General features: G+C 36.0%; 1 protein-coding gene across 2 annotated transcripts in view; it reads right to left on the bottom strand.

The window, feature by feature from the left end:
• Nucleotides 1-17,694, bottom strand: part of LAMA2 (laminin subunit alpha 2) — a 677,031-nt gene that overhangs the window by 210,683 nt on the left and 448,654 nt on the right. For both annotated transcript variants that reach the window (XM_070461486.1, XM_070461485.1), the window contains exon 29: nucleotides 9,898-10,032. In XM_070461486.1, the coding sequence (XP_070317587.1) occupies nucleotides 9,898-10,032 (135 nt within the window). The remainder of the gene's footprint in view (nucleotides 1-9,897; nucleotides 10,033-17,694) is intronic.

The following is a 17,694-nucleotide window of genomic DNA, read 5'->3' on the forward strand; positions in this document are numbered from 1 at the left end:
TCAACCCTGAATATTCATTGGAAGGACTGATGCTGAAGCTCCAACACTTTGGCCACTTGATGTGAAGAGCTCGCTCATTGGAAAAGGCCCTAATGCTGGGAAAGATTAAGGGCAAAAGGAAAAAGGGATGACAGAGGACGAGATGGTTGGATGGCACCACCGACTCAATGGACATGAGTCTGAGCGAACTCTGGGAAACAGTGAAGGACAGGAAGCCTGGTGTGCTTCAGTGCATGGGGTCACAGGTTTGGACATGATTCAGTGACTGAACAATGATACAGTTTCTCTAATAGTACAGAGTACTGACTGATTACCTTCCTCCATGGCCATGCTTTATCTTCCTTCATGGATTTTTCCCCCTTTCTCTTGAGTAAGATTGGCCCTTTCTAACTTCGGCTCTCATTTCTTCTCTTTCTCTTTCCTACATTTTCTACCTTGATCATTTCAACCATTCCTAGAACTTCAGCTATCAGGGCTTCCCCGGTGGCGCCGGTGGTAAAGAACCTGCCTGCCAATTCAGAAGACAAAAGAGATGCAAGTTCGATCCCTGAGTCAGAAAGATCCCCTGGAAGAGGAAACGGCAACTCGCTCCAGTGCTCTTGCCTGGAGAATCCCACGGACAGAGGAGCCTGGTGGGCTACAGTCCATGGGGTCATGAAGAGTCAGACACAACTGATGTGACAGCATGTAGCATAGCGTAGCAGCTATCATCTGTTTGTTCCAAACTCTAAATTTTATACATTCTGCCTAATATCTATCTCTAATGAGTTCCATACTTAAGTTTCTAATTGCTTCTTAGATAGATCTTGTATAACATAAAAGTATTTGAATGAGAAATCTCAAAAACTAAGTTCATCTCTTTCAAAACCTCCTAATGCTCCTGTATCTCCCATTTAATTCGGGGTCACTATCATCCCTCTGGTATAGCAAGACAGACCTTATATGTATATATAATTCAGCCTCTGCTTACTCCTCCAGTCTTTTGTCTAGCCCCTGTAAACTTCACACTGTATGCTGAAGCTATATGGGACTATCTGAAATTCTCAAATTATGCAGTGCTTCCCCTTACCTCTGGGAGTTTTCATATGCAAATATCTTGTTCTGGGATGTTTTTCCTCCTCTTAACTTGGCTAACCCATATTCATTCAGCTCTCATTTTCACTGTCACTTTCTCTGATAAACATTCCCTGATGCCTGAAGTCTGGGCTAAATTTTCCTTTTCGCTCAACACAGTGACTGAAATATGTTGACATTCAATGATTATTTTGAATGACTGCATAAATGAATGTACTTTCTAGGTATTATAGATAAAAACTGGTTAGGCTTCTTAAGATGAAAAAGATCAGTTTCAAGTCTAAAGAATTTACAGTAAGGTGGCTAGCAGGGAAAGAGGATTTGTCATATTTGGATACTGATTTAAGTACCATAATCCTCTCTTATTCAATCATCCAAAGGAACCACTGTATTTTAGCAAGAAAATAGCCATTTCATATTTAACAGTAGCATGGTGAGAGATAACGATTCCAAGATAAAATAATTATCTGTGAATTCCAGTCTCAAATCATTCAGCAAGTTGCCAAATGATGAAAGAGTGTTAACTGGGGAGTGCTTTAAGAATATACTTTATAGTTATAGAAATGAGCAGATACCCTAAAATACATGGGATTTTAAGCAATAATTGTTAACATTTGCCTTTGTAAAAAAAAAAAGAAAAGAAAACCTGCGCAATAAATTATTTATGTAATTTACCGTAACACTGATAAGTGAGTCAACACAAAAAATAATGCTGATCATTACTAAAAATACAGATATTAAAAAATATGGTTTGCTTCTTTTATACCTACAACTCTGTATAATTTCTACAAAGAGATAACAAATATTTGAACTTTCTCTGGACAGTCGATCTTTCACAGTGTTGCTGACATACTAAACTTGGTTAACTGAATCAAATGTCCCACTTAGCCCCACAAACACAGCACACAAATCATGATGCTATTTTTGAAACTTTTGACATCAATCTTTCATATAACTTTCCTGTTTGCTTTGAAATAGAGGACATAATATTTCTCTTGTACAGAAATTAGTCTTTAGAAAAAAATTTTATGTGTTAGAGGCCTAAAGAGAAGTTTAATGAGCTGGAGATTAATATATGCCAGTATCATTTCAATAGTAGATGACAATATATAGCATTAGTTTTTGTTTTTTGAACATGGGAAAACCAAGTTCTGCCTTCTGAAGCTTTGCAGATTAAATCCTCCCTGGTGGCTAAGAAGGTAAAGACTCAGCCTGCAGTGCAAGAGACCTGGGTTTGATCCCTGGGTTGGGAAGATTCCCTGGAGAAGGGAATGGCTACCCATTCCAGTATTCTTGCCTGGAGAATTCCATGGACAGAGGAGCCTGGTGGGTTACAGTCCATGTGGTCACAGAGTTGGACAGGACTGAGCAACTACATTTTTACTTTCACAAAGCTTTTCCTTATGCTGCTTGAAAACTTGTTTCACTCTAATTTCAATTAGCGACCCAAGTGTTGCCTCCTGAAGCTATACAGATTAAGTCTAATTTCCATTTCCCAGGGAAAGTCTTCAAATATCTTAAGAACATTATTACTTCCTAAATCTTTTTTTCAAGTTAAACAGTTAACAACCCTGATTAGTCAGAATTTCTCTTAAAATAGAGATTATAAGTCTCACAAATATATTTAACATATTTCCATCCCTGATCTTGATCTTATACAAGTGAATCTGCAGTAAAGTAAGAACTCCTATTTCACAGAAATTGCTATTATGTGTCATTCCCTCTGTTTTTTTCCTTAAACACTAGTATATAAATTCCTAGAAGGCAATGCCCACACATTCCTCATCTTTATATTCCCAGAACCCATGACGATGCCCGAACATAGTAATACTTATTAACAAATGCCTCAACAATGAATAAACAAGTGAGCCTAAGTTCAAAACCTACTCTATTAATTTAAGCTTGTTAATTGTGGCTCATAATTCTACCTGCCAGGCTCTTTTTGATTACTGACAGCATCCAACACTGTAGGTAACACTTCCAGCTTTACATCATCGAATATTTGATAGATTTCAACCATATCACTAATAGATATTTTGAACATGACGGGGTCAAACACAAATCCTATGCCTCATCAATGGAGACATTGATAGACCTTATTGTAGGGTGTGCTGTTTAGCAGCTTCTACACCCACTGAACCTGGGAACTGATTATTATTTGGCCTATATTTTCAGCCCTGTTTGGGAGCATATAATGAAATGTTCTATCAAATGCCTATTTGAACAAACCAGTTTGAGCCATAGATCTCTTAGGCTTATGACTTAAGCAAATTATTTAACTTCTCTCAGCATCATTTTATCAGCTGTATTAGAAGGAATAATCCTTTTTCATCAATCTATAAGAAAAAATGAGAAAAGATTATCTACAGTGGCAAGCCCAGGTTCTAGTACATACATAAGGTTAGACACACGGTAGCTGTTAACCTTTTTTGGTAAATTTGAGACATGACTTATCACATTCTCTGATGAATTTGAAATTATACTGAGAATCATGGAACTACAGTCTCAGATGTTATATACATAGAAACTCAAGCAATTAGCCTGATACGTCTTATTTTAAGGGAACCTATTCTGATTGGTAATAAACATTATTTATGTTTCACTGGAGATCAAACTCAATCCATCTCTTACATTCTACTTTCCTTTTTAAAACCTGGTATGATACTTTACTGTTTTCCATCCTATGATGCATTTCATATTTTATGATTTTGCAAATTTTTTTCATATATGTTTCTTAATCACATTGCAGATTCTACTAATACACTGGGATAAAATTCACCTGGACCTTCAAAATCACAGTCATTCCATCAGCTAAAAGTATGATTACAATCAACAAGTATTATTTTGTACTGGATTTGAAATGTGATTCTAATACTTTTTACCCAAGGGTCTGTAAGTTACTTAATATTTTTTAGGATTAATTTTCAGAGTTGTAATACAATACTAATAATTTCTATCTTGGTAAGATAGATTAAATAAGATAAGGTTTATTTTTAAAAGACCTTAAACATAGAATATTCTAGTTATGAGTTTACTGAAGATGGAGCTAATTGCTTAACCACGGAGACTGACAGTGTTACAGACAACAGAGCATATCAATATTTATTTTATCCTTTCATTTTAAAATAAGAATTGTGATAGAGTAAAAATAATATTTTCACAAATTGTTTAGTCTTGAGAAAGTTATTTGTGCCAGCTGAGATTTCAATATTCCCATGTAAAATATAGGAGAAATAATATTGACTATGTAAGTCACTCAGTCATGTCCTACTCTTTGTGACGCTATGGGCTGTAGCGTGCCAGGCTATCTGTCTGTGGGATATCCCAGGCAAGAATACTGGAGTGGGTTGCCATTTCCTCCTCCAGGGGATCTTTCCAAACCAGGGATCAGACCAGTGTTTCTTATGTTTCCTGCACCAGCAGGTGGGTTCTTTACCACTAGTGGCACCTGGGAAGCCCAATATTGACTATAGGTGTAGTGACTATTAAATGAGAATATATTGTGTATAAAGAGACAAAGCTATAGACGTGTGTTATATAAACTCTTAAAACTCTATCTTATCTATTTTTATGATTGTGTGTGTGTGTGTGTGTGTGTATGGATTAGTATTAATTCACCTACCTCTACTCCCCCTTCTGGCATGAGGTTCAATATCTTGTAGGTTTTACTACTTCATTTTGAAGAAAATTTTCCTTAAGAAGCAATTGTAACTTAGATATTGGTAATAATATGCCTATGTGTAGGATTTATTAGCATCTCCGAAGAAGCAACAGCTCTCTTGTAAGTGTCATTAAGAATTATTAACAGTAGTTACAAAGTGATGTGAGTCTTATTTTACAGTTCAAATATTTAGCTTGTGAAAATTTCTATACTTTTCTGTACTCTTTATTTTTGAAGAAAGGGATAAAGGAAAAGAAAAAACAAGATAAGAGAAAATCTAGCATAGCACTAGATATAGCATTGCTTTTTACAGTAATTTTTGATTAATTATCATCTGATCAGTTCTTAGACTATAAATGGTGGATAATATGTATGGTAATTATCATCTTTATTATCATTAATCATCATAGCTATCACTTCCACTATAGAGCTTATCATGTGCCAAGTAATGTTCTAAGCCTTTTATCTAGCATTTCATTGAATCCATAGAAAAGCTCTATGATTCAGTACTATTATTATCTTCATTTTATAAATGAGGAAATTAAGACATCATTGAGGTTAAATAAGTTGACTAAGCTTACACAGACCATAATGGATGAAGCCATAACTTGAATCAAGGCAGTCTGACCACAGAGTCATGTTTATAACCACCATGCCAACATAGAGGGCATTGCACTGTGTAGTGGATATGATATTTAACTGGAAAACACAGTAAAAATAGTAAAGAAATAAGTATGCTTCAGTTGCTTCAGCTATAGCATTGGAGTAGTCATAGTTATTTCCTATTTGCCTCATGAAGCTGTTTCAAAAATGAACAAAGTTGCCTAAACCCAAAAGTTGTAAGCTCCCTGAAGGAAAATATAAAAATTCAGAGCACAATAATTTATACTAGCTGTGCATGTCTGATGCACCTATGTATTTATTTTTATTTCACATAGGGATATCTCAGAAAATAGAGCTATAGTAAGAATTGTTGGCACAAAAATAGTTATAATAACCAGTTGGTCAAAAGAGTACAGACAGTATAAATACAACAACTTTTATCTGAAATGAAAATGAAATTAAACCGTATTTTTTATGAGGACTTCTAAATTATTCATTGTTGTTCAGTCGCTAAGTTGTGTCTGATTCTTTGCGACCCTATGAACTGCAGGACACCAGGCTTCTCTGTCCTTGACTATCTTCTGGAGTTTGCTCAAACTCATGTCCATTGAGTCAGTGAAGCTAGCCAACTATCTTATCCTCTGTTGCCCGCCTTCTCCTCCTGCCCTCAATCTTTCCCAGCATCATATGGAGTGACATTACTATTATAATTTCCAGTGAAGATAGCATAAGAAAGAAAAATGCATTTAATTTTCACTTAAGAATGTATGTTAACCACCTCCTCTGAAATTATCTATTGAATTTTACAAGCCAGAGGTTGGAAAAAAATATTACCCTTAAACCAAATGACAGTTATTTCAAGAATTCAAGGATGGTTAGTATCTTCACCTCCACTCCAGTCCTCACAAATAAGCATATTATAAATTTCCATATTCTGCCTTGGTTGAAAGAAGATAACCTTTAAGAAGTCAGGAATAAAACGCTGTCTTAATAGGATGAAAACTTTTACCTTAAACTAATCACCAGAATTGTACTTTGTGATAAAAGATCTGAGTCATTCTTATTAAAATCATTAATAAGATAGGAAGCTGACCACCCTCCTATATAACATTTTTTTGAGACTTAACCAAATCAAAACTATGAAATTATTATATGAGAGATAGCTCTGGCAAGGAAGACACATATATAGGTTTTTGAAAATATTGTAAATATAAAAATAACTGAATCAACTAATAAATGTCTAGAGCTAGAAAGAAAGTGGTTGGATATTAAAAAACATGTAAAAAATCTATTTTGTCAATATTTACCAGTAATGACCAGTTAATACATACATTGAAACAAAAAAATGTAATGTAAGATACATGGCAATAATTTTAACATAAGAAATGCATAGTCCATATAGGTAATACTAAAAAAACTGTGAGACATAAAATGTTTGAAAGTGAAGAGTATCATATTATTAGGTTTAGGGAGGATAATTCAATAGTGTAAAGACGATGATTGTTTATGAATAGCTTAACACAATTCAAATAAAAATTCTAGTACTATTTTTTGGGGAAGAGAGGAAATAGTGAATCAAAATGTCATTTGAAAGAATTTATAAATACAACAAGCTAAGAAAATTAGAAAAAGAAGTGCAGCAAAGGGCCTTGCTTTACTAGAATTATAAATCCTAGTAAATTATGGTAATAATTTACCATAAAATGAAGGTAATCAGGGCATTATAATAGGAACTAAAATGTAAGGAGAAAAGAAAAGATGCTCTTTAAAACATATCTTAACATGAGCAAAAGAAATACGTATATATTCAGACACCATGATGTGTCAGGGAGAAAAGGAAATATTATTAAGTAAATGTTTCTTTAAGTAACATATTTGAAGAAAAATTATCTCCCCACATTATAATAAATTCTGGAAATATTAAAAAGTTGGATCTAAAATGCAATCATAGAAATAATGGTAAATACTATGCAATCTCAGTATAGATATTTAAAGTCATTGCCCGGGGGAGATTACCATGAGAATGAATATTGTTAGAGAAGCAAACTGCTCCAAGGATTCAGTCCTAGGAATATCAATATATTGATTTCAGGTAATGAGGAGAAAACAGCAAAGAAAACTATCAAAGAGCAGACTGTCCAAGAAAATCCCGAGAATACCATGTCCAGCAAATAAAACTGAAGAAAAGCTTCAAGAGGAATGGGTGATTCAGCGTAGCAAACGCTGCTGATAAATCAAATACAATGAAGACCTGAACACTAATTGTTGGTAAGTGGTAGAATGAAAGCCTGATGTTAGTAGTTCAAGGGGGACTGGTAGGAGAGAAATTGTAGATGGAGTATAAACTCTTTTCCATGTTAAAGGAGATCAATGAAGTAGTACAAGAGGGAAAGTGGAGTCAAGAGAGATTGATTGATTGATTGATTGATTTTCTAGATAGAAGAATCAAAATGTGATTCAGAAGGGAGAGGAGAATAATGGTGGACAGAATGATGCTCCTGAGTGGGGGAAGGGCATACGTGGCACACTTCGTTTTTTCTAGAAACAAGAACAGTTTATCCAAACTCATGGAAGAATGGGAATAATTGCATACAGATGCAGAAAAATAGGTACATGTGTTAGTGGGAGCTTGGGTTAGTTCTCTTCTGATTGCTTCTAATTTCCAGTGAAATAAGAAGCAAGGCCATCAACCGAAAGTAAAGATGGAAATGGGTCTGGGAAGGGTTTGAAGCTTGAAGAGGGAAGAGAAGGTATCAAATTATCATCCAGGAAAGTGATCAAGATGCTGGACTGGAGAGATATGGCATGGTGGAATTCCAGCAGAGAGGTTCCATTTGAAGTCAGTGATGGTGAAAGTATGGTGAGACTAGTCAGCATGATCATGTGTTTTTCAACAGCCACATTCAGCTTAGAAGGCACAGGCATTCGAGGAGTAGGATTTAGCCAGAGTTAGAATTCACTGAGTAAATGCTAGTAAATGAGTAGTAATAAGAGAAATGAACATTACAAAGCAGTGGTAATAAAGAAGGGTCATGGATATTAAGCTGGTTAAGAAAGTGAGGGGATGGGAGACAAAAGGAATGATAAAAGATGTGGATGTCAATGATGAGACTAAAAATATTGACACCGAAGTATTAAGAAATGAAAAGTGAAGTTGCTCAGTCATGTTCAACTCTTTGCGACTCCATTGACTATATAGTTCATGGAATTCTCCAGGGCAGAATAATGGAGTGGGGAGCCATTCCCAGTCAAAGGAGAGGATGGTTTACCTTGAGACTATAGAGGCTCTCAATTTCTGATAATAACAAGTCCTTGGAAAGGCTGGTGGAGTGAGGACAAGACACTAAACTTAAGGGTGTGGAAGAGTTCATTTTATGGACATCGGAATCAGCAGGAATTACAGTGAATGGCAATGATGCAAATGAAAAATCTTCTAGGAATGTGGTGGGTGACCCGAGGGTTAGAAGATGGTTTCAACAAGCAGGTAGAGTGGGCAATATCAATGGAGATGTGAGACTCAAAGCTGGATGCTGTTACAGAGGAGAAAAGGTGATATGAAAGTGGCCCCACCTTCAGGTCAGGGGAATGAAGACTGTGAGAAAAAACAGTGGCTTTCACTGGAGAGCGCGGCTGGGGGAGCAGTGTGCTGGAAAACCACATCTCACTTTGAGCAAATGAAGAGGAAATCAAGGGAAGAGGGAGATTATGTAGGGATTTTGCTTATTTCTGGTCATGAGTTCCACAAGGCTCCATGGGGGTTTCAGAAGACTAGGAGAGGTGGTAAAGGAATTTGGCTGAGACACTCAGAGCTGTGTGGGGATTAGACTTCGGGGGCCCCAAGTGGTGACACAGAAAACTTGAATTTCTTCATAGTTCTGATTGTTCCAGGGATGAGAAAATGGGGTTTAGCAGCAATATCACAACAATTTAAAAAAAAAAAAAAAGAGCAGTTAAAATTATGGGATATCAATAGTTAAATAGTTAAATTATGGGATATCAAATCAAAGAGTGTAAAGATTATAAAGACTAGCAACATAATATGCTCACGAAATGTACATTAAAAAAAAATGCAGGACATAAAACTACACTTATGGTATCATATAAATCTTCTTTATAAGCAAATACATAAAATTGGTGGGAAATACATAAACTATTAAATGTCTATCTTAAATTTTAGATGACTTTTTTCCCTTAATACTTTTCTATAATTTCTGAATTTCTTACAAAGAGTTTATTCTTAATTATAATCAGAAAAAAACCCCTTGTGATTCTGGCACTTGTCTAAGATGCTGTTGGTATTAATGTACTATTTCGTGACATGAGCAGTGATTTTTCCAGTTATAATTTTTAAATTATTATTTATTTTTTTTAATTTAAAAATTATTTTTAAAAATGCATAGTATGATGTCTTTTCTTCAAATGTTTCTTACACACACACACTCACACACATATGTATACAATTAAGTTCCCTGCAGGTTAGCTGATTTCTGCACTCAGTTTATGAATATGTGTAAGAGGCGAGAGCATGGGCTTTATTCAAGAAAGGCTCAGGTGAATACCTGGCATATGGAGGTTTCAGGGTCACACAGGTTGCTATGTCCATGACACTGACAAGGTACACAGGTTCCCAGGGTTGGTCCAGGGGTACGGCCACCTGGCTCAGAACGCAGTCGATAAAATCCTGGCATGCATGTCTGAAAGAAAATGGAGCCAATTAGGAGAGCCAACTTAGAAAGCTTTCTTTAGCAAACCTTGGGTTCTTCAGTAGTTAAAAAGAAAGATATTTTTCGTCCCATCAGTGGTAAAGGCAACACTAGTTACAAACAGTGAATGTCACTTTTGATTCCTAATGTGTATTTCTGCCTGGTCCATCAAGTATACAGGCAGCATCTGTGCTATCAGATGTTAGCAAAGGAAAGTTGTCATTTGCAAATACCACTCAGCCTGAACAAACTTCACATAGTCGTCTTTGAGGAAGAAGTTTGTTTTTAAATAAAATTGTCATATGGACTAAAGAGAGAATCCCAGTGTCCTTGACAACCTAAAAGCTGTCTCCACTGTGCTTGATGGGTAGCTTGATGAGTCCAATGAGACTCAGCAAAAAATTAAATAAATAAAAAGTATTGCGGTTGCATTATTTATATAGGTATAATTTAAAGACTATAAAAGTAAGAAATTCAAAATAATAAGAGCTTTACATGTCTTGGGAATAATAGGCCACCAATAAAATGTATCTTTTCTTGATGTAGTTTTTTTCATCTTGCAATAAAAATCTGAGAGCAAACAGGAAACTGCTAACAAAGCTGACATACACAAAATCAAGGCTTCCATCTTCATTCGGGTTTATTATGTAAATTTATCAAGAAACATCACTGGCTTTTTGGAAGAAAGCCCATCGCTCTGAAGAGGAAATGAGAACAGTCCTGTGTTCTGGGCTCAGATCTCTTAGTATGCAAAGCTGCTGCATTTATCAGCCTTTGTTGATTTATGAGTAAGAGGTAGGAGCTAGTTTTTCAGATTCCACTAAAGATTATGAAGGGATGTTATCCATGTCAACTTTTTTCCATAGGATATCTTACTCCCACTGATAAGAGAAGTGACTGCAGAATAAGCAGAGGAAAATATTAAATTAAGAACTTCTTAATGCCTTTGCATTCTTTTCTTTTATTTTTAAAAGTACAAAAATATATTTAAAAAATAAACTAAGAAAATAGCAATAAGATGTTAAGTATCTTAACTTTTAACATTATATATTAGAAAGTTGATTTCTATTCATGTCTGTTCTTGAGATTTTTATGAGAGAGAGAGATCAGATGCTATTATAACAGTAGTTATAAGGGACAAGAATTACATACATTAAATTTCCAAAGTCAATTTTTGTGTTTGTGGTTTTAGTAAGCTTCTAACTATTGGCTTTTCTTAATGCCTTTGCATTCTTTTGGTTCTGGACCAAAAGAACCAAACCAGGGTGGAGTAGGTAGAGGTTCCTTAGAAAAAGAGAACGATCAATAGATCAATAATCTGCATTCTCTTGTTTGTTTAGATTTGGATAATGTGAGAGTACTTCAATTAAGCACTTAAGACTCTCTCTGCTTTTATCTCGGCCTGTAGGAAATTCTAATGAGATATAATAATGTCCTGAATTTGAGCAAGCTGATAAAACCAGGAATAGTATTCAAAATATTTGGAGTTCTATTTATCTTATGGTGGAAGAATCAGATACTTGAATAAGTTTATTCATATTATTCAAAATCAAGGTTCATTTTTGCTATTGTTACCAAGTAAGGTCTGGAAATTTTGACTCAGGAATTCATTTAAGCACAATTGAGGCGACAATCTAAGGTGTATTTAAAAATGTTACACAGTGTAGGTTGTTCCAACTCTGGTGCACGCTGACTGTAGAATAAAATTGGATTTTCTTTGTATAGATTTCATCCTTGGATACCCACATAATTATTGTTATTTTACTGGTATATTTTCTTGGGGGGGGGTGTCTTTAAAAAACACACAAATTGAGAATTCCTAGCTCTATTTTTTAAATCAAACAGAAGTTTAAAACAAGTCTTGCAAGAAGAATAACATTAAGAGACGGTCATTTCCATTGAGGAATCATATGCAATTCAATATTATGGGCTGAAATCTAAAGCAGCCCTGGCAGGTGACATTTACTGTAACACACCCAATTTCTCTATTGCTATGGCTCTTCTCTGGAAAGAGCAGGACGAAGTAGAAAAGCACCCCAGGGGAAGTACAAGTCTGGGCTTCAACTCAAGCTCTGTGTGGAAGCTTCTAGGCCTGTCCCTGTGATTCTCAACCCTGGCTGCACACGGAATCATCTAAGGAGCTTTAACTTTAGCTTTTTACTGATACCTGGCTCTGCCCCCAGAGATTCTCATATAATTGGTGGAAAGCTGGGCCAGCGTCAGTTGTAAAACTCACAGGAGGGTCTAATAAGCAGCCAGGATTGAGAATCACTGGCACGTTCCTCACTCTCTGCTGGAAGTGTGTGTCTTTGAAGGGCATACAGACTCTGGCAGGGTGACATCAATGAATATAGAAGCCTTGATTTTCCAAGTTTGTTTTGCCTGAGGGATATAGGCAAATCACTTGGTGTCACTGAGATGTGGTTTCCTCATCCCACAAATGAGCATATGTATTAACTCACTTGATTTCTTAAGTTTCTACAGTTCAAACACTCCAGATTAATTGTGCGTCTTTATAGATCAAATTTCTAAGAGTTAGCCAAAAAAAAAAAAAAAAAAAAGACTACTCCACAATACAAGGGAAATTTAAAACACTTTGTAAAGGAATGTAAATGCATTTATTCCTCTTTAATCTCCTACTCTTGTGGATCTTATTTGTATTTTTTTTTTCTGTTTTTCACATTGCTGAGGATGCTTTTTAAAATCAGATGTTTTTCTTCTCAGTCACCTAGGGCAAAATTCATGAGAATCATTATGTTTGAGTTGGGAATAAAAGAGGAAAGATAACAGCTACTTTTTAAAGTCCTGTTTAAAAATCCTTTCTGGAACAAAATAAAGAATTATCAAAAGGCAAGTAAATAAACATGGTCCTAATATTATCCCTTTTTTTTCCCTAACTCAAACTTTCCCCAAGTTCTCTTCTTCTCTTGTGCAGAAATTATTCAGAGCTCAATTTTCTCCTGCTGTTCTTCCATGTTTGTCTTCATAATATGGTATCCCATCAAAATGTTAGAACTGAACTGTACAAAAATGTGGGAGGGAGGAAAAAAGGGAACGTGATACAAAGGGAGCAGAAAGCCAACATGCTCCAGGTGTGAGGTGACACAGCACCCCTCCATCCTCATCAGAGTTTAACAACAAAAACAGACACTTGTGCTGTTGCTGGTAAAAACATTCTCTTGTATCTTTACATAGGTTCTACAGTCAGACAATCCTGGGTTTACTTCCTGTTCCACCACTTACTACAGATGACTTGTACAGATTTTAAATACTGTGGACTGAAGTTTCCTCACCTGGAATGCAAGGATGGTGCAGAACTTAGTGGCTGAGTATTAATGTATCTGGGGCTTCCCAGATGGCACTAGTGCTAAAGAACCTGCCTGCCAATGCAGGAGACATAAGAGATGTGGGTTTGATCCTTGGGTTGGGAAGATCCCCTGGAGGAGGACATGACAACCCCCTCCAGTGTTCTTGTCTGGAGAATCCAATGGACAGAGAAGCCTGGCAGGCTATAGTCCATAGGGTCACAAAAAGCTGGACATGACTGAAGTGACTTTAGCATGCACACACATATTCATGTATCTAGGTTTTTTGAACCAGGTTCAAATAGCTGTTCACTGTCTTTTCACTGTGTGATAAAGGGCATGTTTCCTAACCTGCCTGGGCTTTCATTTCCTCACCCATAAAATGAGAATCACAATACACTCAATGTTGGTGTAAGTATATTAGGGAATGCACTAACACTGTGAAGGGTACAGTAAACACGCAATAAATGGTCAGTTGTGTGTGTGTTTTTTAACCAGGTTGCTGTGAAGATTAAATGAGATGATATGTGTGTGCAGCGCTTGAAATTTAATAAACCAGTATGAGTTTTTTCTATTCCAGGTAACTTTTTAGACACAGTCATCGAGAATATACTAAAAAAAAAAAAAAGGCAACGATAATTGTTCTTTACTGCATTGGGAAACACACAATGTATGCCACTTACCCATACCATGTTCCTTAATATTTAATGACCATGAAAAGAGTCTTTGGGTCTTCCATGTACAATTAAAGTGGTAAAGGACATCCCCAGAAGTATGCATGTATAAGAAAAACAGTCTAGTCTTACTATTTTGTCTTTTGAGTTTTATGAGCTGGTAATAGGTATACATTGAGGATTTAAAAAGTTATTTTTGGCAGTCACCTGACAGTTTGTGAGAGATGATCCAGTATATACTAACCATTCAACTGTGAGTCAGAAGCACTATTAAAACATGATGGGAGGGGAAAGAAGATGAAATGAACAAAGCATCAACAAGAGATCATCTGTGAATATCTGATTTCCATGATCTTATTGCAGAGAACCACATATTCAATGCTGAATAGTTTCAGTTTCTGCATACACCCTAACCTGAGATTAGGTCAGGTGAGAAAACAATGTTAACTGAGATAACAGTGAGGAACAACTTAGGTAAAGTATGGTCATCTAAATGGCTCCCACAATAGCAAATGTGATGAGGAAATTGTGTCTTTTATTTGATATCTAAAGGTAAGCCAGTCTCTACTTCTAATGATAAATTATAAAAAGCAATCATTTCTAGAACTGACATTTTCAATGAACAGGGCTATAGTATTATAATCCTACAGGTAACAGACAACGCTAGGTCCTCACAACTGACTGTATTTACCATGGTAACTAACACTTAATTTTGTTTACTTGCAACCACATTTCTGTATAAAAACATGAACTGAGTAGCTTGAAAATGCAGATGTCTCTAGAATACCTTACATTTGGTGAAAATATTGTAAAGGAATTGCTTTGTGTATTCATGACCCAAAGCATATGTTACTAGAATGGGATGTATTATTTTAAACTTGTCCTTGGTTCTTGCTTTGATGATGAGATTTTATGCCTGAGTAATTATACTTTAAAATCAAGATGAATTATAAACAAGATGCATAATGGATTAGAGGCAATGGGTTGTGGAGAAAACCTCAGGTACCTTATTATAAGAGATGGGTCTTTATCCCCTAATCTTGCCACTAAAGATATTACTGTAATTATTGTCTGTTCATAGGAGCTTAAGTGAAATTCACAGGACATAGGTAAGTCACCAATGCAGATCATAGTTTGTATGTATGTCTAGTTTTTCTTGATTTTTTTCATATAACATTTGCTTTATTTGTGCTAATTTATATTTTCATATAATGACGGAAAGTTCCTAAAATTAATGGGAAAGTACATTTTAGAATATACTATTAATAATATACTATATTTAGATAATAATATACTATATTTAGAATAGACTATTAATAATATACTATATTTAGAATATACTTTTTTTTTTAGAATATACTTTTAAATAAGCCTGTTGATTATAACCAGATGAGTTTTAACATTTAAAATCTGGAATGGAAGGGGTATGTGGGTGTGTGTGTGTGTGTGAGTAAAAGTAGATTACATTAAAATCATTTGCTTCTTTGCTAATATTTTTCTTCATAAGGGAAAAAGAGTATTCTTTTAAATAAATGCAGAAAATATAGCTATAGTAAGTTTCTCTTCGAGATATCTAAAGGTCAGTCTTGACTACTTACTCAATATCTTGTATAGAAAAATAATATTGTAGAACCAGAGAATGTTGGAACTACAAAACCCAGCCTGTAATTTTATAGATTGGATAACTATATAATAACTAAGGCTGATAGCAATTAAGGGATTGACCAAGGTCACACAGTGAGACAGCAGTGCAGCCAACATTCCTTGGGATAAATAAAATTCCACCTTTTGTCTAGAAAAATCTCAAATTCTCTCCATCTTTTATCTTTTTTCATGTTCATTGAAGAAGTAGCATATTCTGTATGTACCTTTTTCACTCCATCATATTTTCACATCTCCACTGTGTGTACGTATGTATATTTCACACGTATTGGGTTGTGATTTCAAGTACAATATACATACTTATTGTACTCGGTCACTCAGTTGTGTCTAACTATTTGTGACCCCATGGTCTGTAGCCCAGCAGGCTCCTCTGTCTATGGAATTTTCCAGGCAAGAATACTGGAGCAGGTTGCCATTTCCCATTCCAGGGATATAGTTACTGGTGTGTGTGCCAAAGTATATATGTGTGTGAAGGAGTTATGACAATAAGGAGATGGATTATTTGTTCATTCAAATAAATATTGCTGTTCAGGGCAGTCACAGAGCTAAAAATTTATTCCAAAAATATTTCACAGATATTTATAGTTATTCTTAGGAAATGGTTTTCTGACTATGTGAAATTCATATGATGATCGCAAGTTGAAATGGCATTTCAATTTACAATGGAGATTTTATATGTATATTTTCATTTACATTAATCCACATGATGATTGTACAGGTTAAAAAAAAACCCAAAGTCCAGTAACAAAAAGCAAACGCCCTGTTCAGCTGGAGAAGTTAGGGAGGATTCACCCAAACCAAATGCCTTTCTCTTTTCATCATACCATGCCACCTCTCAGGAGAGTCATAGTCATTGTTTTAAATTTGTATTTCACCTGCCTTGAAAGCCATACTTAATAGAACTTCTCAAATCCTATTTACAAAAGCTATACAAAATTAGAGTCCTCCTTCATTATCTGCCAGGAGATTAGTTCCAGGAGTCTCTGTTGATCCTTAAATCTGACTCGGCTCTCTCATATCCATGGATTCAGCATTAGTAGATTCAACCAACCACGGGTGGAATTTTTGACTGCAGTTGGTTGGATCCATGGAATGGAAACTGGTGGAGGACCCCTTGTATATTTACTGAAAAAAATTCATACATAAGTGGATCCAGCCAGTTCAAAGTTGTTCAAGGGTCCACTATATTTATAAATAAATACACAGATGCATAACTATTTATTCCAGTAATAATACTATTAACCACATTAACTAATAGTGACTCCACCAGGCACTGTGATAAGTGCTTAAGTTTTAGTTCATTTAGTCTTTCTGTGATTCTTGGGCAGTAGAAGGGAGAGATGTTAAAAATACCTAACTGGCGTATGTGGTGGCCACCAACCAATCTAAGAGGAAAGAATTTGTGCTGTAGAGTTGGAGCAAGGCCTGGAGGCCCCTCCCAGACCAGCCAGCTGCTGCACTGAGGGGTCTGAAGGGGAGGAACCGGGTGTGGGGGCACTTACTCAAGGTCTTGGGTATTTACCAGCTGAAGCCCAAGCAAGTTTATAAGCTGCACACGGTCTCAGCCTTAGCATATAATGAAGTAGAGATTCAAACCCAGGTCAGGTTGTCAGCAATTCCACCTTTCCCTAGATCATACCCTGAATCTGCCTGCAATGCAGGAGTACCCAGGAGACCTGGGTTTGATTCCTGGGTTGGAAAGATCACCCGTGGAAAAGGAGATGGCAACCTACTACAGTGTTCTTGCCTGGAGAATTCCATGAACAGAGGAGCCTGGCAGGCTACAGTCCATAGGGTTGCAAACAGCTGGACATGACTGAAGCGACTTCAGTTCAGTCACAGCATGCCAGGCTTCCCTGTCCTTCACCAACTCCCAGAGCTTGCTCAAACCCATGTCCATCGAGTTGGCGATACCATCCAACCATCTCATCCTCTGTCATCCCCTTCTCCTCCTGCCTTCAATCTTTCCAAGCATCAGGGTCTTTTCCAAGGAGTCAGTTCTTCACATCAGG

This window comes from Odocoileus virginianus, chromosome 34 (genome assembly GCF_023699985.2).
Source record: "Odocoileus virginianus isolate 20LAN1187 ecotype Illinois chromosome 34, Ovbor_1.2, whole genome shotgun sequence".
Lineage (NCBI taxonomy): Eukaryota > Metazoa > Chordata > Mammalia > Artiodactyla > Cervidae > Odocoileus > Odocoileus virginianus.